The sequence below is a fragment of the Branchiostoma floridae genome, chromosome 7, assembly GCF_000003815.2.
Source record: "Branchiostoma floridae strain S238N-H82 chromosome 7, Bfl_VNyyK, whole genome shotgun sequence".
NCBI lineage: Eukaryota > Metazoa > Chordata > Leptocardii > Amphioxiformes > Branchiostomatidae > Branchiostoma > Branchiostoma floridae.
The window spans coordinates 6,082,847-6,104,308 of NC_049985.1; the positions used below are offsets into that span (position 1 = coordinate 6,082,847).

At 42.2% G+C, this 21,462-nt stretch overlaps 6 protein-coding genes across 11 annotated transcripts in view; 3 read left to right on the top strand and 3 right to left on the bottom strand.

The window, feature by feature from the left end:
• LOC118419000 (putative bifunctional UDP-N-acetylglucosamine transferase and deubiquitinase ALG13) overlaps positions 1-2,037 on the top strand; it is a 70,083-nt gene extending 68,046 nt beyond the window's left edge. For 5 of the 6 annotated variants that reach the window (XM_035825202.1, XM_035825205.1, XM_035825207.1 and 2 more), the window contains one exon: positions 19-2,037. In XM_035825202.1, the coding sequence (XP_035681095.1) occupies positions 19-1,452 (1,434 nt within the window). In that variant the 3' untranslated portion in view covers positions 1,453-2,037. The remainder of the gene's footprint in view (positions 1-18) is intronic. The other variant, XM_035825208.1, reaches the window with a different exon arrangement.
• Positions 2,038-4,297: 2,260 nt separating this feature from the next.
• Positions 4,298-7,679, bottom strand: LOC118419731 (TLC domain-containing protein 4-A-like). Its single transcript, XM_035826270.1, has 6 exons — positions 7,144-7,679; positions 6,892-6,978; positions 6,266-6,324; positions 5,922-6,013; positions 5,345-5,418; positions 4,298-4,606 (listed from the first exon to the last, which is right to left on the bottom strand). The coding sequence occupies exons 1-6, from the start codon at positions 7,290-7,292 to the stop codon at positions 4,327-4,329; spliced, it is 741 nt and encodes a 246-aa protein (XP_035682163.1). The 5' UTR covers positions 7,293-7,679; the 3' UTR covers positions 4,298-4,326.
• A 689-nt stretch (positions 7,680-8,368) lies between these two features.
• LOC118419879 (thyrostimulin alpha-2 subunit-like) lies at positions 8,369-10,587 on the top strand. The gene is made up of 3 exons (XM_035826533.1): positions 8,369-8,827; positions 9,314-9,492; positions 10,424-10,587. Exons 1-3 carry the CDS (start codon positions 8,629-8,631, stop codon positions 10,517-10,519), a joined length of 474 nt encoding a protein of 157 aa, XP_035682426.1. The 5' UTR covers positions 8,369-8,628; the 3' UTR covers positions 10,520-10,587.
• A 986-nt stretch (positions 10,588-11,573) lies between these two features.
• Positions 11,574-13,358, bottom strand: LOC118419874. Its single transcript, XM_035826528.1, has 4 exons — positions 13,273-13,358; positions 12,698-12,754; positions 12,509-12,563; positions 11,574-12,152 (listed from the first exon to the last, which is right to left on the bottom strand). Exons 2-4 carry the CDS (start codon positions 12,741-12,743, stop codon positions 11,783-11,785), a joined length of 471 nt encoding a protein of 156 aa, XP_035682421.1. The 5' UTR covers positions 12,744-12,754; positions 13,273-13,358; the 3' UTR covers positions 11,574-11,782.
• A 950-nt stretch (positions 13,359-14,308) lies between these two features.
• On the bottom strand, positions 14,309-15,716 carry LOC118420266. The gene is made up of 2 exons (XM_035826993.1): positions 15,398-15,716; positions 14,309-15,147 (listed from the first exon to the last, which is right to left on the bottom strand). Exon 2 carries the CDS (start codon positions 15,075-15,077, stop codon positions 14,478-14,480), a length of 600 nt encoding a protein of 199 aa, XP_035682886.1. The 5' UTR covers positions 15,078-15,147; positions 15,398-15,716; the 3' UTR covers positions 14,309-14,477.
• A 1,845-nt stretch (positions 15,717-17,561) lies between these two features.
• LOC118418862 (kelch repeat and BTB domain-containing protein 8-like) lies at positions 17,562-20,833 on the top strand. Its single transcript, XM_035824957.1, has 4 exons — positions 17,562-17,815; positions 18,287-18,426; positions 18,655-18,861; positions 19,083-20,833. Exons 1-4 carry the CDS (start codon positions 17,570-17,572, stop codon positions 20,023-20,025), a joined length of 1,536 nt encoding a protein of 511 aa, XP_035680850.1. The 5' UTR covers positions 17,562-17,569; the 3' UTR covers positions 20,026-20,833.
• The last annotated feature ends 629 nt before the right edge of the window (positions 20,834-21,462 follow it).

Consider the following 21,462-nt stretch of genomic DNA (forward strand, 5'->3'; position numbering starts at 1 on the left):
TGTTGTAATTATTTCCAGCCACAGTATCAGCCAGCGAGCAGCTCTGATGGACAGAACAGCAGCGGTCAGCCGGCCCAGGAGGGGGAAGACCCGCAGCAGGAGGGCTCGGACCAGCTGCCGCCCAACGGTCAGTCCCAGGACAAGCCCCTGCCCCAGGGCGCTCATGTCTACACTTCTGCCAGCTCCTTCAATCCCGGCAATCCGCCTGGCGATTACCATACTGGCGCTGGGTCTGATTACCCGCCCGGTAAAACTAACAAGTCGTGCAGTGACGATAATTCTAACGATTCTGTAGGTAATAATAAGGATGTGTCAGTGTCCAGGAGTAACTCGATGACTAGTGTACAGTCTAGTGGTGACAGTGCTAGTATGAATGTACAGTACGGTAGCGATAGTGTGTGTGGCAGTAGTGTTTCCTATGTGCAACCGTCCCCCAACGCCCTTCAGCAGACGTCCTCGAGCACCACTGTCGGTAGCGAGGACTCGTCCCCGGACTACACCGACTCCGGTGTGGCGTCCGAGGGCAGCGGGTCACAGTCCTCGATCCCCCGCCCCACGAGCCTTGGCCCCGGGCTGCCCAAGAGGCACTACATGGAGCACCGCGGGTCCCCTAAACTCATCCCCGGGAGGTGGAGCACCCCCGAACGGTCGGGCAGCAGCGATAGCCTGAACCAGGAGGCGTTCCACATGGGCAGGCCGCCATACGGGCCGAAGCGAGGCCCGCGAGACAGGCAGCCTGGTTTCTACCGACCCTCCTACTTCCCAAACCGCCCGTACATGTCGCAGCAGCCCCCTCGCCGTCAGTACGAGGGCCAGCCCCTGTACCACCCCCAGCTGTACTCCAACCCCGTCCGCTACTCCAACCCCACACACCACATGTCCCAACCCCAGCAGTACTACATGAACCAGTACACAGGTCCCTCCCGCATGGCCCTGCATGGCAATATGGGCAGCCAGGCCGCAGGCATGTACAATCGGGCTGCCGGCATGTATACGCACCCCTCCCAGCAGCTTAATGTCCCCCCTGGTGTCACGTCCGTCCCCTACCCCCCTATGTCCCCCAGCTTGCATGTACCCGCTGCCGCCTTGCATGCGCCTAACATTGCTTCCTCCCCTTCCGCCACAGGTCAGTATTACCCCGCCCAGGCCCCCGGGCCGGTGGACCCCAACCCGCCTGGCTCCCAGGGCCCCACTCCCATCCCCGTGCCCTCCTCTGCCGCCAATGCCACGTACTACACCGCCCATCCCGGAGGGGACATGCCCTCCCATCAGCACTATGCATCAACGTACGACAACCAGGCCAGCTACCAGTACCCCGCCACTATGGGAGGCTCCTGGCAGCCTGCACACGGCGTGCCCTTGTACGGGAGCCCCAACAAGGTCACGGTCGCTTACGCCACCAACTCTCCACCAGTGGGATATCAGGGATATACCGGGGCCCCTCAGATGTAGTAGGGGGGTGGGGAACAAACCTAGCCGCTAGCATGCCTTTCTTCAGGTCTCTTTTCCGACACGATGTTGTTAAAAACGTACCAGTTGTAGTGTTTCAGTGTTATTTATATACTAGCCTGTGGTTCCCTGTATGCGTGTATAGAGGTTCGGATTTAAGCACATTCCATCCCAGTTGCACAACCAGCCATTGTGTTCGTGGGTGTTGCTCGGGAGCTGCAAGCAGTTGGACACTTAACGATATTTTATATAACTTGAAGTTCTCGTTAAGCTTTAGGTGTGTCTGACCCTCTATGAGAACTCCTGGCAGCGATTGGTTGATGGTGGACTGATAGAAATAGATGTTATCAAACACATCAGTTTCAGCAAACTATTTTTGCCATTTTTCAAAGTGTTGATGAAAATCTGGGATCTATTGATGCCTTGTTCAGGCATCGTTCGCAAGCAATATACAGAATTCTTCCTGTTGGAAAAAAACTGGCCCAGAACTAAGCCACTTACAATAAGTGTATTGTCATAGCCCTGCCATGCAGGAAAGTGGTTGATATAAAGTTTTGAAAGGTTTCAAAAATTTCCTTGTTCAGATGTCAATGGTAAAGTTTTGAAGCAATATTCAAAACACAAACTCCCTATCAGGCCCATGTTTTTACCAACCAACCTCGGACAGGAATTCTTGTGGAGGGTCAGTCCTTGCAGAGCACAGTAACATGAATTAAACTGTTGTGTTGTCCAGTTTGAGGGGTGTGACCTCTCTATAGACAAGTGTTGTAGATGTTAGTCAAGAGTTGGAACAATGCAATCATGGGTGTGTGATCATGTAGCTGTTGCATTGTAGGTACAGTATACATCATCCTCATTGGTCAAGATTCACAAAAAAGCTGTTTGCTGTGGCACGTTTGACCAATCACCATCCAGCTCTCACTTCTTGAATCAATCAAAGACATCATATGCTATTCATCCTGCTTAATATCAATGAGCTTTTGCCAAGCTCTCCAAGATTCTACGGTGAGGTAAGCACTGATTGGCTGGAAACTAGGCCATACCAAATATGGCAAGCTCCAAGATATTAACATTAGGAAAATGTTTAAAAAGTGAGGGTTAGGTGATGGCCATGTGTATCACAGCAAACAGGTGCTTAGGTTTCGGACAAGTGAAGATGAAGCACATGTTAGCACCACCATACTGTGTACAAATGTGTAGAAATACCTAATGTGTTAAGTTGTTTCAAACTTCAAAGCCTTAAATGCAATAAACTTTAGTTAGTGATTACGTGTAGGTATGCTGTAGTATTTTCCTTCTAACTTCTCCAGAATGTATTATGTCTTTTGTGATTAAGAAGAAGACTGTCACTAAAGTTTAGTTAGTTAAAACCTTTCAGCTGTCCATAGAAGTTCTAAAGGTAAAAAACAGTTGTTAGTTTAAGGTTACTTTGTATATGTTGTATGGCTAAGGATGGCATTTTGCTATTTTTTTTCAAAGTTAGAATTGGATGTAGAACGCAAGAGCAATGTGGAAAGAGTGAGCGAAACATGTCATATCTGAGAAGCTTACGTAAACTGGAATGGAGGAATGCATAGACATGATGTTGCAGACAGTGTATATTTACAAGTGAAGACTGTTTTTTTCCCATATAATGAGGTAGTTTCTTTGATTTTGATTTATCTTTAAGCTGAAGTTATTTTTGGCGACGCCTCAGGGCATAGCCTCCTTTATTTGTTATTTTGCTTCTCTTAAAAACTGCATGCCAAACTAGAGAGGATAGAAAGTATTACTGGTAAGAGACGTCCAGAGTTCACCCCAATGAGTGCCTTTTGTTTGATGACCAGATGTTGATCACACCATATTATTATGTTAAATCTGAGATCGTCAACAAATATAACTGCTTTGTTGTTGTTTTGCTTTGTTTTGTATTTTGTTTATCAGATTGCTTTCAGCAAATTTGTGGGCACAGTATTTATTGTAAGAGATATGAGATTGCTGCAGGAGATATGAAAGCCTTATTTATGGGGTGCAATAAGAAGAGATTATGTATAGATGAGAGAGCAACTTTTTTCGTTACGAGAGATGTATATGAGAGAGAATGTGAAGGACAAAGCAGTGAAGTCATCTTTTTTCTTAAGAACCTTCAGTTTCAAGCCATTTCTTTTTCCTTGTTGTTGTTGTTGTTCCAGTGCTTTACCATTGCATGGAATGGCAGCTGACTTCCTCAGCAAAAGAACTATTTTCAATACGAAGTACAGTGCAAGTTTTTTTGGCTTCAATAAACTTTTCCATTATAGTACTTGAGTGGACATTGTGTTGTGTTGGATGTGTAGTACATGCATGTATATCAAGGTAGGGCTTAGGGGAAAGTTATTAGGGACCTTTGGGACATCAGACAAGACCCAATTGCTTCCACAGGAGTCTTCCTTACACCAAGCTTGTAGATTTTTAACTTTTGATGAATTGACTAATGGTAAAACTGTGATAATGAAGAAGGACAAAGAAGACCTCCTTCTTCAACTGTTGGTTTTCTCGGTAATTCATGCCCTGTGCCAGTACATGCTGCTTTCTCTGCTAATATAGCACTTAGCATTTGGGAATGACTGTGTTAGTTGAGTAGTTTACACAAACCACTGCCTGTGGACTAACCCCTGTCGTGATACATACAAAGTGGACTGCAGCTGTAGTGATTCATACAAAGCTGTGTGGCCCAGGAACACATAAACAGAGATGGGCGCCACCATATGCGCCAATTGCCAATTGGAGAACCAAGAAATTAGAAACAAGAGAAACTTTGTAAATGTATCATACATTTTTTTATTCATGCAGCTATCTTACACTGTAATTATACAACCAAACAGCTTTCACAAACCAAACCTAGTGAAGGGTACTAGGTTATTCTTTCTTCCCTGAAAAGTGTTTCACAAAGCCTTGGCACATCAGTGCGAACCAGTAGTAATTCAGACTGTTAAACAGCAGACAGCCTAGGACGTAACAGACGGACACTTGAAGCGGCAGCTCGTAGAAGTCGTCTTGAGTGGCCATGACCTTGATCAGGTTGAAGGTCGCGATGGCGGTCACCACAACACGGGCGACGAAGAACGTCACCAACATGACAACACCGTTCCAGGTGTAGTACTTTGTGTTCTTGTAGCCAAAATCCACAAGGAGATATCTGACATGACAATAAAAGAAGCAATTTAGTGATCAGGTAATAACTGTGTGTGTAGGTGTAGCCATAACCGATATGTTTTTGGTCATGAGCACTCGATGATTTGTAAGAAAGAACATCACACAAACAGGCATCACCGGATCTCCAAGCAGATGTTGAGACTTAATTGTGAAGTTTTCCTACATTTTTGGTGACTAACATGGTCACAATCGTCGAAGGTTGTCATAATATTTTGATGCAGTATTTTCAAGCAGGCTGTGACAGAAATAACTGCTAACAAAGATCTAAGTCAGGATTTCCCCTCTGAACTTTTAAGGACACATGCATGTCAATCCCGACATGAACAGTGATCACAGGATGTTTGTAGGGATGCAGTGTGACATAGAAATGGGAAGCTTGGAAAAGCTAATTAGTAATGATTTTATTGAGTACTGAGTACATATAATTCACATTGTCACATCAGTAGCAACACATATACATAGTCATGCATTGAATTGCGGTACGTACACTACATACTAGTAGTTGAAAGTCATCAATCAGAGCAACATCGAGAATGATTAATTATTCTTAATACTAATTAGAGCTTGTACCTCCACCTCCGTTTTGTACATGTGCTTGGAGATTTGACACCCCTTTCTACAGCCACACTAGATCAAAACAGGGTGCCGGCTTTAGGATGCAGCTACGAGGACCTCTCATTGGGAGATACGAGTCATCATAACTTGTGTGTATTTTCCATACCTTAGAAAGACACTTGAATTGGACAGTTCCATCATGATGGTTGTGTTGCCGTAGAAAGCCATACAGGGATAATTCTGGGAGGCAAGAAATAATAAAGCATGCATGAAAGTTCATCTGTGTTGGTAAATGACATTATGGATAAACTAAACTTTAACTAACCATCACTAAAATTCATTGGGACTTTTGGGTAAGTTAACGTTAAAGTTAAGTTTATCCATAAGAAATGACATAATTTGAAAATAATAAAAGTCTTAGAAACAGGTCCAACTTTTGTCTATCATTGTGTTGTGATAATGGCTTTACCATCAATGTGTGGGCAAGATAACAACCTCAGTCTATAAGATGGTTCATGGTGTGAACTGCGCATGTATTGTGGGTAATAATTTGTCTAAGCTGCAGATTCCTGAGAAAGGCTGGGATAAAACGAAACCTGTCTGGACATACTAAGTATATTAAGCATGATGGGCACAGTGTTGTCAAGATAGGAGCCTTCACCTTTGACATATTGCCCACAATGCATCTCTCTGCGCATGCGCATTCTAAACTGTGAGATGGCTTATTGGAAGACTCCACCTACCATTCCGATATATGAACAGTACAGAGACATACAGTGGTGGGCGATGTAGAGCTTGGTAGACAGCTGAGTGTGAAGGGCCATCAGTAGAAGATCTGCAAAAAGATTCCCACATGGCGTACAACTTTAACATGTATTTTGAAGAATCGTGATGTTTAAACTATGATAATTACGCTGACCAGTCCAAACAGATCTCATATATAATGCAACTTGTTTGCCCTTCTTTTAAATTTGTCCTATACTTTCATAAATTTGTCTGATTCAATGGCCAGAAGACATAATCCATAATGAATTTATGTACTTCTCATATTATTATTATCATTATAATTAAATCAGTATGGCCTTACCTGTGCATGCATATCCCAGGTATATGGACGCTTCCAATCTCACCCAAGGGGAGTCATACCTGGTTGTGAAAAAATGTTATTATGATTGAAATATTGGACATCAACATTTACAGATATTTCTTGAATAGCTATCATTAACTAAAGACATTCATGATTGAATATTAGACATCAATATTTACAGATATTTCTTGAATAGCTATCATTAACTAAAGACATTCTAGTAGTCTTTGTTTTGTCATGATGTCCAGGAAGATTTTCAAATAAAGTCTCTCTCATGGCATTATTGGGATAGTAGTAAAGTTGTAAGTTGTTAGGGCTTTTCGCAAGTTAGATGAGTTGCACAAAAACGGCATTAATGCCACTATCCATTGGTTATCATACTAAAGGAATACATGCACATGTGCTACTGACTGGCACGCATTTGCTTAGTAGGTGTGTAGATTAATGGATATGCGCAAATTATCCTCATGGTTATATTGTCCCCTTTGTCTACATTTGTTTTGTCGTCTTTTATATCATACTTTTCGTTCATGCAAATTGGCCGACTGGGCTCCGGTTTTTAAATGTGACCCTGGCAACATGACTCCAATACTGATTAAAATGTGGAGTTTAATCGGTTCACTCACCAAACGCCCTCTGGCGGTAGCTCTGTGCAAAGGTAGGTGTACCAGGACAGGACAGTGACCGGTATGGAATGCAGGATCACCTTAAAACTAGGGAAAAAACGTGCGTTTGGACGATTCACAGATACAGCTCAGTGCTTCTTATGGACAAAGTACTGTTACAGATACTGAGATAGGAGGAAATCCAAACGGTTTCACGAGGAAAATGTGTATAGGGACTCTATTAGAGATAAATGATAAAAAAACACCACTCACTTGTCGTCAACAGACACCTGTTTTTCCCTGGTCATGGCTCGGTAGGTGACAGAAAATCGTCCGAAAATTTCGCGACTCAGACGAAAGGTTAACAACCATGTTAGAAATGAGCAGACAGCAATCAGAGGATAGTACGTTTCTAGTGCCATCTTGTCAAGCGTTGTCTCTTCAAAAGCATGTAACGTTAAGTCGTTAACTACGGAAGCCTCTTAGTAAGTCCACCGGTGGACTCTGCACTACATGTTTTGAAAAGCAAAGGTCAACATAACACGCGTATATACGCATGGTGCACGTGAGATCAAAGTCCAAAAAGTCAAAATTCAGGGCCTTTAGTTGTTTGGGAGCAGAATCTATTAAAGGAAAGCTCTATTAATGATTTATCAATGTTTTGGTAATAAACAGAGAACATGATACCATTTGTATGTCAGCAATGTTGATTGAAAAATGGAGACGTCGTTACTATTTTTGCTTCATAAACAGTCGTTTGCCAAAAGCTATGAAACTCTCATGATTTGGGTTTGACAACCAACGTACGCGTGTTTAGCCTATATCCCCAGATCCAGCATTAAGCTTAGCACTCATGATTTGTGCGACACTTAAAAGTCCCGTGGTAGGTGTCAATCCGTAAAGGTCGAGTGGTTAATTTTTTTTCATGCATATTCGATCATTCCCCAAAAGCTAAACTATCATGAATTGGGCTTGACAACACCATAGGACTTTTACATGTTTTACATGCTTCTTGCTCCAGTACCAGAAGCTAACCACTCGTGATTTGAGGCACAAAATGAAGTGTGACACCTAAAAGTCCCATCTTGAGTGTCAAACCATAAAGGTCGTATGGAATACCAATGTTCCTATAGAGCTATGAATGTGACGCCACCGTCTCAGGTCATAAACCGTCAAGTGATTATAGTAATCTGAGGTTATAAATAACGCCCCCGTGCGATATGATTTGGTACTTTTCAGGTGTCTAAGAGCCATAAAACTCGCACGTAACCTCGTATATATTCACAGATTTGACGTCACCACCTCAGTGTAAACCATCAAGGGATAATGGTATTAATACCGTGCTGTAGATAACACCCTCACGTGATGTGTCTTGGTTCTTGTCTCTAACAGTCGTTGCTACCCCGATTTTCACGTTTTAACCAACTCTCTGTATATAAAGTAACATTGTCTACGGCTCAAACGTTTGAGGGATTGCATGTACATAAATAAGATATATACATATATGTCAGGATAGAATTGACTCTTGAATTGTAGCCACGACTGCCCAGGAAATGCTTCAGCCATTTGACATTTAAAAATACTTGTCTTATCAAGAGTCGCAAACATAGATTCGTGCTAGAATGGGCTGAGCAAACTAGGGCGTTGCTGTAAAACGCACTAGTCAAACGTCGTAAAATACATGAAAAAATCTCTGCTGTGAAAACATTTTTACTCTGACGGAAAAACAAGTACGAAAACGCCTGCCAAACTCAAGAAATGATGCGCTTCATGCCACTGTTAGCCGTACTGTTTGTAGCGTTTTGTAGCGACGGGGCTCATGCGTTACCAACTGTGAACAAACGGGTCCAGAACGAAGTAGAGAAGTCCAACGTTGCCGACCCGATGTCTGAGTGGAACCTGGCGCTTCACGGGCCGATGGAGGCACGGCAGACCACCGGGGATTGTCGCCTGGCGGGTACGTAATGGCCCGGTCAAGTCCGTATGAGTTGCATGTTGTTCTTTTTGGCTAAGGTAAATTTGCGGAAAAGAATACATTTCTTACTTTGACCCACCATTCATTCTCCCACGCAGAGGGGACCAAAGTCGTCTCAAAACTCCTCTTGTTTGACAGGACGAGTTTTGAGACGACTTATTTGGTCCCCTCTGCGTAAGAGAATGCCACCATTGTGCTGCCTGGTTATCTAACCGTAAAATATTGCTTTGGCCGCACACTTTGTACAAAACTTAAAATGAAAATATGCAGGGAAGGAATCAGTTTACGTGTCTGTTTTCATCTCACCTAACGATGCCTTGTGTGGTATTCTTCCCCCTGAAATTTTATTGTCAAGTGACAGAATGAAGAGAACAAATATAAAATTTGTTGCCGATGAGTCTAACACTATCTTGTAGTTCTAAGCAGACCTCTTCGACAGTGTTTGAAGTCAGTTTCCTTCCCATTTAGGCTACAGAAAAAGGATTGCGATGCCATGGTGTCACACGGCTACCGTTCTCATCAACGCCTGCCGCGGACACTGCGAGTCAGAGACCGCGCTGTCTTCAGACGCCACCGTGCAGGCCTCGGGTGGACTGCATGTCTACACCACTAGGGGGAGCTGCTGCACCATAGCAACGACGCATCAGGTGAGTATCGCATTGGTGGTTAATCACCGGGCAGATACCTGAATATCAAGCCGGCTATCAATCTCCATTCGCCCCAGTATGTGCGCTCCTAGCAATTTAGCTTGAATCGAGGATTGAGCTTGCTATCCGGCCTGATATTGCTAGTCCCATCAGAGATCTCCTAGGAGATTAATTGGTGGTGCAGAAGAAACCGATTTGTTTGTACAGAAAAATTATTTTGCATTAGAATTGTATTTTGGATATCTCGTGGATGAGCCATGAATTATAGCAGCTGGAATGACATGATAGGGCATAATAAGAAAATTCTAAAGATGAGCTTTAACCTGCGAGCAGATGTTAGGAGGCAAAAGCGTTTTTTGTTTTGTTTTTTGTTTGTTGCCGTTTCTGACACAACTTGCTTGCCTGTGTAGGCTGTTTATAACAGACATTGGTAAGCAGGCAAACGAAACGATTTTGCCCCCCCCCCACATCTACTTGGAGATTATATGATGTAACTATCGGATTTTTCTTCATCAGTTCCGCATCAATATAAAGTTATTGCTTCCATTTTCTGTGATATGAACCATCTTAAAATATACTTAACCATTTGCTCAATGTAGTACACGTATCACTATCCCAACTCTCTCTCTCTCTCTCTCTCTCTTACCCTCTCTCCTCTCGCTCTCTCTCTTCCCTCCCCTCTCTCTCCTCTCTCTCCTCTCTCCCCCTCTTCTCTCTCTCACTTCTCTCATTCCCTCTCTCCTCTCTCCCCCTCTCTCCTCTCTCTCCCTTCCTCCTCTCTCTCTCCTCTTTTCCCCTCTCTCTCCTCTCTCTCTCTGTGTCTCCTCTCTCACTCCTCTCTCTGTCCCACTCCTCTCTCTCTCGCCCCTTCTCGCTAGAGGGACCTAAGTGCCATATCTGACTGCCCTGTTCCCCGTGTCCCCCCACCCAGGTGACGTTCAGCATGTACTGCTGGAGCGGTGTCCGGACATACACCATCGAGTCTGCTGCCAGCTGCGCATGCGGAGTATGTGACTACAACCAGTGATGTTCATGTAGGGGTTAAATGCGCCAAAGAAAAGCTCGGGTCAAATTCCCACGATATAGCTACTTCTGCTACAGGTTTATATGGACTATTATGTGACTACAATGTGTTGGACACAACCACAAAGAACAAGGTTATCCGTTATGTACCATCCTTTGTATTGTAACGGTTACCAAACAGGATGCAGACACAGTGGACTTTGTCTTGACTACACAACGCGTAACATGTTGTTATGTACGGTGTGTTCCTCATGGTGAAAAAGGGATCGTGTGGTTTCATTTACTTATAATTCAAAAATAGATTTACTGGTAACAAACAACAACTTAAGCAACCAGTACAATACTACTACGACCAGTTTTATATAGGCTACAATACTTTTCTGAAGTAACTAAATGGGATAGATAATCAATTCTGTACATTGTGCCAAAGAAAATAAAAGAATAGATAACGTTATCATTTCATGGAACTTCATTATTCCGCAAAAGTTCCACACCGTACAAGTCTTTACCATGACCGTGCGTAGCATAGCATGTCGTCATGCGCGGAATGTTCTGAAACCGTGTGGTGTCGGTACTAATATCGTGTTTACCCCAGCTGGTGTATTGATGTGCATTACACTGTATCGCACGAAACAGGAGGGCATTGTATTGGTGGAACTTAATCTTTTCGCAAAATGGCTGCCATCCATATACCGTGCACTCGGTCTACTGTATACTCTACTGTAATGCTAACCTGTGGCTATTTGATGAATGGGTTGTGACTCGCATCTTAATAAAGGTTTGAGAACCTATGTAAAATGTGAAACATTCTGAACGGCGTGTGTATACATGCTAAAGTAAAGATGTGGGGTTACTGCTACATACACTGGCATAGTGCTTTCATAACATTTCACATTTTCACAAATCAATTAGTTGTGCAAACGTATGGCCATGTCGCTAGTGAGTCATGAACAGACAAATACCACTGTGACAATGACTTTATTGAAAGAAATATATACATATATACATATAAACAAAGCAATAGATGTATAAAGTTAAATCAGAAAGACGTGCTGAACATTGAGGTAAAAAAGAAAATGAATGTATAAAGTCTGTACACTGATAATCCAAAAGCATACAATAGAATATTTCTCCATATTTCGGAAACCTTTCAATGATTATTGCTGCCTATTTTCATAATTGAGCATATACAAGCATTTCAATTGAATAATCTGACATCTGCCGACAAACATATACGGCGAAAGATGGCAACAAATCTAAAATAAAATCAGGGAATCGGCTTCCAATCAAATCGCTTAGGTCCACCGAGCCAAGCCGTGATATCATCATAAAGGCTTTCCCAGATATTGTACAGGTGTTCCTGGACCTTATCGTCAATCTCGTCATAATCATACGGGTTCAAATACCCAAGTCTCTCTAACACGTCTTCAAACTTTCTATCATGCATTTCAAGGAGGTTCTTCATTCTTTGCATCTTTTGTTCGTTTTGTTTAGACGCCTTCTTGAATTCATCTACTTCTCTATTTAGTCTCGTTATTTCTCTATTACGTCTCTCTAATATCTCGGTTGCGTCGTCTTCAACTGCCTTCAACGCTCGTCTCGTTGGTGCCTTCTGTGCTTGGAGGTCCCGTGGACCACTGCACATACAGAATGAAATTGTTTCATGGACGCATTGTCAGACAGCACAGTTTCGTCTAGTGTGTTTAATGTTTTTTCATTGTAATCTCAGAATAAACAACACTGAAAATACCGTGGCTCCGGGGAGCGCATACTCCAGTATGTGAGCCCCAGTAAACTAACTAGGATGATACTCAGACTACAGCATTTGCTACTCTATTGAAATCATAACAGGTCAATTATTTGATTATCTAAGATACGTAGTGTTGCCGCACCGCATTTGAAGTGGTCAAATTGGTAGATAGAATTGAGTAGACATATTAATGACTACAAAAAGATTTTCGTCGTCATGCAAAACAAAAACACGACGTCTTACCTTCGGTTTATACCAACAGGGGCACTGTGTGTGTGGCGTTCTTGTCGTATGGAACCTGTGAAAACAATTGATATAAAATTAACGGAAAATATCCATGGTACAAATCACGTGTTGTTTGAATTTCATTTTGTTTTCTTGGAAGGTATTGTGTTTCCCGTTCATGTTACACAGAGTGAAAAATGTACTCACCATATCGGTGTGCAACTTGAACCGAGCCCTCCTTCGTTGATTCCATGGTTTCGCGTGCTTTAAAACAGAATGGTACACAATTAAGAACTAGAGAGGCAAGGGGTTTCGTATCACATGAGTAGAAACAGAGAACAAGAGACTTCCTCTTGTGAAACATTATTTCACAGTATAATTTTCCGAAGTAAAAAAAAAGCCTCATCGTATAAGCCTCATCAACTCTACTCAGATGCATTCAATTTAAACTATTGTTGACATCTTGAAATTTCAAAAGAAAATCTACAATTTTTTAATCCCTGTTGCTGCATTATCAACTTCACCACCTGCTGGTCCCAACGTGTCATTGTGACTGCGACCAAAATGAGCCCATAGATGGAGATTCTTAGGGAACTAAGGAAAAAGATTAGAGCTGTCTGATCATGAGATTGCAAAAATAATGTCCAAGAAGAACAAACATGGAGGACAAACTAAACATGACTCGCGGCCATGTAGCTAGTCCTCAAGGCCCCAAAAGACGAAACGTACAAGATTCTGACCAAACTGGCAAGTGTGAAACACTTGTAACCCAAAGCATTTACCTTTTCACGGTAAGCCTGAATCTGCCACTGTTCTGATGAGGTGAACTTGAGTCTTACAGGTCCCCTACTCCCTCGCCAACCTTCACTTCCCCCTCAATTCAGGTATTCTGCTATGGCTACTACCCAGCATGTAATCAATACCGTTTGTATAGCGCGTCCTGTTTGCATAGTGTGTACATAGCAACGTCCTGGTATCAAAAGACACGGTCAGCACACGGTCAACACACCTGTGCTATTTCATTGTAGTCATTTGAATGGAACGGAAATTTCTGACACCCACCCGGCCAGTCGTAGTCCCGATTTACACATGCGTATCATAAAAAACCCTACTCATACACACATATACAAATGTAGCATCCTGATCTGTTGTGTACATTTAAAAATCTCTCTTTCAAAAATAATCCCAACATTTGCCTTTTGGTGCCATATTTCATAAGAATTGATCATTGTGATCTATTATGTGAGTTTTACTAAGTATTGATCTTGTAATTTATTATGCATTGTCTTTTACCTATATATTTGATTGAGGTATTTTATCTAGTATCGCATATATTGATATCATGTTTGTACTGTAAACCTCGCACTTGGCTACTAAGACTTTCAAATCATTAAACCAGTCTAAATTTCTATCTTGCAACGGCCAGAGTACAAAACCGTTTATTCAGTTGTAGGGATAACGGACACGAGAGTGACCTTTTTTCTTTTTCTCTCTGAGCCGCATATCGGATGTACCTGATTCAACCACCTCAGAATAGCATTGATAAGGACCGTTGACATGTTTTCCTTACATAACTTGATCAATGAAGATATATTTAATTATATACTAATATATAAGATGAATATAGAAGGAGGGAGAGGGTGAGAGAACAGTAGGTTATATATACATTTGCAGTATCATTTTCTTAACATAAACATCAGAACTAGATAAGAACACAAAGAATTAAATTCAATGAAAACCAGGATTCAATGTCTTTGGCAGTACAGTGATTAGATAAAATTCACAATCACACAGTTTTTATTGGATGGTAAAGTTACATGAGGGAACATTGTCTTTCCGCCAATTGTGATATTGGTTCATTGTACATGTACAGTTTGCAACCTGTAGTTCAAATGAACACTATAAAACTGAGACAACTGGTGACATCAATACAAAGAGTTCAGCAATATTAATTAAAGGATAAAGACCATGTGAAATTGTGTGAAATTCATTCATTGCCCAATGTTTCTTGCACACGTTCATTAGTTGTATGTACATATCTATGAATTTCCTCCCACTCGCTCTCTACATCAGCCATGTTAAAGTGCTGCTCTCGTGCCTGATACGATCCTGAATAATGACAGAGCCCCCCCTTCATGTGATCAACTATCCCTACAAATACAACCACCTTATATCTTGTGTACTGTTGTCGCACATAGATCAGGCGCGAATCAGACCCAGTGCCATTAACGTATGCTTTTCCAAATTTAGGGGGACCGCGTAAGTTTTCATCATTGTGCCTGTATTTTGCGTATTTTCTTAAGCTCGCTATATTTGAGGCCTGTTTGTACTCCTCTCCTCCTTTCCCAAACATCTTGTATGTCGACTCGCCAACGCTGTACTCCGTCTGCTTAGTCCTGACTGCCTCCATGGCAGGGACAGAGTGGTGGCGGCAGTAGGGGATTTGTGATTCCAAGCCCTCCTTGAAGCTACTGGGATACGGGATGACAGCATACGTCCCAACCACACTGCAACTGCGATTGGCCAGAGAATCTGGGTTGTGCCTTTTCGGTTCAACACTATCCTCGAGAATGTGGAATTCTGTCATTTCCTCTCCTTTTTTCTGGATTGCAAGGACGAAAATGTTTTCAAAAGCATCCTTTCCACCTTGTGTGTAGCTGTAAAATATTGTCAAAGAATATTTTGAAGCATACCTATGTGCATAAACTATTCGATGATACTAGTATTCGATAGGATCTCACAGTTGACAAACATATTAAAGAGACTTAGATATGGGGTTTAAAGACAACAATTGATCTACGAAAGCAGTTAGTATGAGCTAATATAGTCTTTGAAAAGAGACGATACGGTCAAAACAATAAGTACGTTTTAAAACAATCACAACACGCTAATTCTTAAAAAGGATACAACGTTAAGTCCGCAGGATGTGATGTTGCCAGATTGACAAACTCGGTATGGCTCTCTGCAGGTGCTTTGCCTTCTTCGCACAGTCTCTTGATGTGGTCATGCAAATAGTCTGTCACTATCGCTATGTTGAAGTCCCCGTCAAAGTTGAACCGGATACTTTTCAGATTATATCGTTTGACGTATCCTTTCCTTTCTTCTTCATTGAGGCGAAAGCGAATAATTCCGGTCCCTTCGTCCAACTTTCCGTACGACTCATGCCAAACTTCCTGGAGAGGACTTAGAAAAGAGACATACGGACGTGCAGCACCTCCCACCGCCATTTCCCCCACGCTAACCGGTGAAACTACCAGCGCCCATGCACTATTTGAGATGCATACACCGATCTTGGCTCGTTGGCCCATTGTCGCCTTTGTTTACTTTTTGCTGAGCGCTTTGACTTATTGTGCAAACATCAGGGCTACCTTCATAATACAAGCGGCGTCACATGACCACATCCATTGTAAGAAAGGTGGCGGTCACCGTTACGTCTACGACAAACCGCCTGAGTCTGAGAGAACTTTTCCAGTTGGGTTTCTTTAATGCCGCTGCTTCCTGATCTCCCGAAGCAAACTCGCAACTGGAACGGCTGTACCTTTGGCTTTTGAGCTTTAAAGTTTGAGAATCGTTCAGATACAACTTGTATTTTCCTCTACTTCTATTAAATTTGTACATGTACTTGACTACGAACAAGCTAAGTGCAAATACGAGTCTAAATCGTTAGGGGGCATGGCAGCGTGCGAGATGAATGTAGGACATCAACCATTTGTAGGTTGTGAGACAACACAAGTACAAATGACCGTCTCTGTGATCAGTGCTTTTACTTGATTTAGAAGACAGTATGTCGTTGCACGGCAGACAACTTAGTACTGGCCAAATGGCTATGTTGTTTTTTATTTCGCTATCTATGCAACAACAATAGGCAAATTTTATCAGTACAATGTGCAAGGCCATTACGTCGGAGCCAGTATTTGCATTAACAAGAATTAGTTGATACAATGACAACAAATAGCTGGATGTAATGATGATGAATATATGTGATGAAGTAATGATGATGGATAAATCAAAAATCAAATTCAGAAATAAGATCCGATGGCACTTAGTTCATAAACTGATGCAAGTCTTCGCTAAACAACGAAACGAAAACGTGTGACGCCCATAAGCATGTAACATTGTATCCTTAAACTACTCATTACGTGCAAGCAGTGATGTAGATGTATAAGGTATGAATCGGAGAACTGCTCAAGTTCGAACATAAGCTTTGTTGGTCGTCAGGGGGCGCTTCTGTACTGCCTGTCACCTCTGCTGGGAGGTACTGCACCGTTATCATCATCAACATGGCTGCCGCAGACCAAGAACGCCACGTCGCCGTCGGTCCGTCAGTTCGTCCTCGTTCCTACCAAGACAAGAGCTATCAGGACGGGTTTCTTGAAAGTGTGGGTGACTTACAGAAGGCTGGGGTACTGCAGGATGTCGTTATTGAAGTTGAGGGCCGGCGTTTTCCTTGCCATCGGCTTGTTCTGTCCGCGGCCAGCCCCTACTTCAGGGCCATGTTTACAAGTGGCATGGCGGAAAGTCGGCAGAAGACGGTTGTTTTACAGGTAGGGTTCGCGGAATGTTTAACGTTAACGATTAGATTAAACAAAATATAGAACATACTAAGAAGTCAAGTATCATATAAACTCAACAGGGGAAGCGTGTTGTTGACTCCTCATCTTACCCCCCTAACGTTACCCATGCCAGGACACAGTTTTTGGCATACACACGCCTAAAGTGAGAAGCGTCAACACTTCAAAATCTATAGTAAGGTGTACAAAGGAAGCACAAGAATTTGACAAAATATGTTACGAAATTGGTTAAATTGCAATATTTAAAGTTCGTTCATTCCCATACTAGTAGTCACTTAAATATGACACCCAGTGGAGGTCATCAATTTTGTGGTAGTTGAAAACAGAGTCTTCACAGTTGAAACTATAATATAGAGTTTTACTGTGAAAGGGAAAATGTTATGTCAAGTCAAAATCTTAATTTATTCTTAATCATTTACTAGTATGTTGGCAGGGAAGAGGTCACCACAATAATATGAAAATAAAATTATTACAATCTTCTCTCCTTCTGCAGGGTTTGGATGCAAGCATGTTTGGGGAGATCCTGACTTACATCTACTCGGGAACCCTCCAACTGTCCATGGACAAAGTGCAGCCCCTGTACCAAGCAGCTGACCTCCTCCAACTGGACTATGTGAGAGACACCTGCAGCAACTACATGTCCATGAACGTGGAGCACTCAACCTGTGTGGACCTGTACAAGTTTGCTGATATCTTCTCCATGGACATTGTCCGGAAACGTTGTCTTCAGCTTATCCACAGTCATTTTGCCAAGGTTTGTATTTGCATTATAATTATTCTCTGACATGTGACAGGACGTTGGGACATATTGAAGATAGAAGAACAGCTAACATTCTACAGAAATCTAGACTGTCGGTGGATGTATACTATTAATCTGCAGCATAGCCTGCTCCAATTGCACCACAACCATCTTAATTCATACAAACCAATGAACTTCCATGCACAAGGACTGTTACAGAACCTGATACTCCTTCTGCCCAAGACCACAAATGTGATGCTGGCGAGTTATACGAATTACAAAGACAGATGTCTTTGTAATTCGTAATTGCCTGCACATCTGCACACAGTCCCTTGACCTCCAGGTCCCTGGGGGGACTTGGTAGACATGAAGATTGATAGCCAGGGTATGTTACACTTTATGTTAAAACCATAAGAAGGAAAGCAAAAACTGGTCTGTGACAAACATTTCCGCACATACCTATACTCTGCACGTGCGCCTCCACAGGTTGCCTCCATCGAGGACTTCTGCAGTTTGAATGTTAATCAGCTGACTGAGATCATCAGCCACGATGGATTGGATGTTAAAGAGGAGACAACAGTGTGGGAGGCTGTGGTGAGATGGGTGCAGCACAGCAGGGAGGACAGGTGGGTGTCAGTGTATTTTTGGTTCAGCTGACAAAATCAAGGCTTCACTGTTATAGAATGTCGTGTGTGGTTGATACTTCATTGAGAAGCTACTATGATTTTTTCAACCTTTATTTAGCCTTGAGTACAATCCCTTTGGCCTAACGGAGTTTTTGAGGGTTTAGGGTTTGGAGGTCAAGAGGTCTTTTGTGATCCAGGAAATCATCTAAATCCACTCCTACCCTACAGACTACACCACCTACCCAGCATCCTCCCTCACATCCGCTTCAACCTGCTGGCCTCAAACGACACGGCAGCCATATTCGATCACCCCCTGGTCAGGGAGGATTCTGGGAGTTCTGAGGTCATCAGGAATATTGTGCAGCAAGGGAACCCCATCCTAAAGCCGCGGCTTGGGATGGAGACGATGGGAATGGTCCTGATGTCCACCCAAGAGTATGTTCATGTATAATATACTTTAATAAATTTCTTCTAGGTCAGAAACAATCCTAACAATGCACTATGTCATTCTGCATTTTGTTTCCTCCAATGCACATTTTTCCTAACTCATTTGCAAGTTATTTGACTTGATAGATGACAGTGCGTGCTGTGATGAAAGAAAAGGTCTGAATTTGCAGGTTTTATTGACAGTTTGCAATGTATTTTATCCTCTCCAGGCTAGATGAACTCTTCTTCATGAACCCGCGGAAAGGGAAGTACATCATCTGCAACTACGATCCTGGAGACATACCTTATGCCAGGGCCATGACAGTCACCAGTGATAACAACATTTACATGCTGACTGTAGAGCACGAGGGTCTCGACCAGCTTTGCCTGTTTCGGTACAACCATGCAGAGAATGTGTGGCAACGTGCTGGCATTTCCTCAGTGCCTGTGTTGCATAAGTCAGAAGATGATTGTCTTTGCTATGAAGAGCGCCTTTTTGAAATTGGTGGAATTCTATACTTCATTTCAATTGCAGAGAAAAGAAAAAGAGTTTTTGTTGCTATGAGAAAGTATGACGGACACACGGACTGGTGGCTGGAGTGTTGGGGGCTGCAACTGAAGGAAATTTCACAACACACACTTCAGTCCTGCGGCTCACACCTCTATTTCCTCACAAGTGATGAAATGTATTGCTACGACCCAAGCCAAGACTGTTGGGACAAGCGGACACCGCCGAAACTCATTCCTAACGTTGCCACAGCCATTGCCATGGGAACAGAGATCTTCTGCACAGATCTACACTTCACCAACACTATGGTCTACGACACACAGTCAGACCGCTGGCAGAAACTGCAAGGCTGGCCAAAGCCAGAAAACCTTGATATTGATTTTGAATTTCCTCCCGGTCTTTTTGTACTGGAAAACCGTCTGCACATATGGGTAGAAGCTGTGGACTCTGACATAGATGATCCAAACTATTCAACAGTATATCGGGTATATGTGTATGACAGGTCTGCTGATGCCTGGAGAGACTTACAGGTTACCCTGCCTGATGATAAGAGATTTAGCACTGTAGACTGTCTTGGGCCCCTTTGCCCAGTGGCACATATATACATTCCACACCTTAAGGAAGCACACAAGCACTCCACTAGATACCATTATCATGAAATGTAATACGAAATAGAGGATTGAGAAATAGGTATTTCTTTTTTTACATCTATGATATCTGTGTGTGCTTGGGGGAATCCAATATAAAAAATGTTTGAAACATTCAATGCATTTGTCAATGTTGTTAAGAGATGATTGATTCTGCATGGCTGAAAAAACTTTATGACCATTTGGAGCAACATGTGCAGGCTGCCCCTCAGTACTGCCCCGCAATTACTTAGGGGCAGTCTGCATATTTTAGCTTGGCAAATTGTAAGTTAAATATGCAGATTGTTTATCATGTTTTGAATGCTGGTAGGTATTATGGAAAATATGAAATGCACCCCAGCTTGTGGAATAACATGAAAATTTAACCAACATTTTGACTCCAAAAAGTAGGTTTGTGTTTTAATGTCATGTTGATCCATTATAGGCCCTGAAAAACTAACGTTACTGCTACATGTAGTTAACTTACATTGTTTACTACTAAATAACTACCAGTACTACTAGTTAACTACCATTAGTTCTAGTACACTAACATTATTATCAGCAAGGCCATACAAACTTTATTTGTTGCTTCTCGGATTCTTTAAGAAAAAAAAATCGGAACGCCAGGTCTGGTCTAAAAAAAATTCAAACGGTCTGGGGTGAACTTATCAAGTCAATTATTTAAGCATTATAGATTTATCTATGTTTATGCAATGTCACAAACATCACATTCTGAATGCCAGTAGTTATGACAGCAAATAGTAGTTGTAACAGATTTTGATATGAAGGAATTTTCAGTCACATTTAACTCTTCAAAGTATGTTTGAGTTTCAGTGTAATACATTGTATATAACAGTATGTTGTTCTGCCAAGTAATGTATTGTAATGCAGATAGAGTACAGAAATATTAATTGACAAGCATAATTAACATTAGTACTAGGTAACAAGTCTGTGTAACTGGATGATTTCTCAGGGCACAGGCCACAGACTGTAGTTGAGCTGTTGTCATAATTCAAATAAAGATAATTTTTTCCAATGATGTGTAAGAAGTACTGGTGATGGTTTTGCACATGTACTTGACTACGAATCTGAAAGTGCAATTACGAGTCTGAATTGTTAGGGGGCATAACCAAATCGTTAATGTGTCAATGTAGGACATCACTCATTTGAAGGATGTGAAACGTTATATAACGTCCTTGGAGAACTTAAGCCAACTTTGAAAATAGCAATCCAGCGCTAGGATTTCCAAGCAGATCATACCCGTGACACGGTCAGTATCCAAGACCAAGGGCCGAATACTGAACAATACTTCCATTTGCTCCGATGTTTCATATGCCCATGGATGCTGCTGCTACCACCGGTAGATGATCTGCTTGGAGATTAGCTTGTTGGGTCCCCCATGGTGCAATTTTTTTTTTTTACTTCTTGCCTCTTAATCCATTGTGTAGATATCAGGGTGACCTTAAGCTATAAAAT

What these genes read in the sequence shown, in the direction of transcription:
- LOC118419731 (XM_035826270.1), bottom strand. Translation starts at nt 7,292, where the DNA reads ATGGCACTAGAAACGTACTATCCTCTGATTGCTGTCTGCTCATTTCTA. An exon ending in ACTGTTCATATATCGGAATG is followed by an intron (nt 5,419 to 5,921) that starts GTAGGTGGAGTC and finishes CTTGCCTCCCAG; the next exon opens with AATTATCCCTGTATGGCTTT. An exon ending in AATTCAAGTGTCTTTCTAAG is followed by an intron (nt 4,607 to 5,344) that starts GTATGGAAAATA and finishes TTGTCATGTCAG; the next exon opens with ATATCTCCTTGTGGATTTTG.
- LOC118419879 (XM_035826533.1), top strand. Translation starts at nt 8,629, where the DNA reads ATGATGCGCTTCATGCCACTGTTAGCCGTACTGTTTGTAGCGTTTTGT. An exon ending in CGGGGATTGTCGCCTGGCGG is followed by an intron (nt 8,828 to 9,313) that starts GTACGTAATGGC and finishes CTTCCCATTTAG; the next exon opens with GCTACAGAAAAAGGATTGCG. An exon ending in CCATAGCAACGACGCATCAG is followed by an intron (nt 9,493 to 10,423) that starts GTGAGTATCGCA and finishes CCCCCCACCCAG; the next exon opens with GTGACGTTCAGCATGTACTG.
- LOC118419874 (XM_035826528.1), bottom strand. Translation starts at nt 12,743, where the DNA reads ATGGAATCAACGAAGGAGGGCTCGGTTCAAGTTGCACACCGATATG. An exon ending in TCAAGTTGCACACCGATATG is followed by an intron (nt 12,564 to 12,697) that starts GTGAGTACATTT and finishes TTGTTTTCACAG; the next exon opens with GTTCCATACGACAAGAACGC. An exon ending in CCTGTTGGTATAAACCGAAG is followed by an intron (nt 12,153 to 12,508) that starts GTAAGACGTCGT and finishes CTGTATGTGCAG; the next exon opens with TGGTCCACGGGACCTCCAAG.
- LOC118420266 (XM_035826993.1), bottom strand. Translation starts at nt 15,077, where the DNA reads ATGACAGAATTCCACATTCTCGAGGATAGTGTTGAACCGAAAAGGCAC.
- LOC118418862 (XM_035824957.1), top strand. Translation starts at nt 17,570, where the DNA reads ATGTTTGGGGAGATCCTGACTTACATCTACTCGGGAACCCTCCAACTG. An exon ending in TCCACAGTCATTTTGCCAAG is followed by an intron (nt 17,816 to 18,286) that starts GTTTGTATTTGC and finishes GCGCCTCCACAG; the next exon opens with GTTGCCTCCATCGAGGACTT. An exon ending in GTCCTGATGTCCACCCAAGA is followed by an intron (nt 18,862 to 19,082) that starts GTATGTTCATGT and finishes TATCCTCTCCAG; the next exon opens with GCTAGATGAACTCTTCTTCA.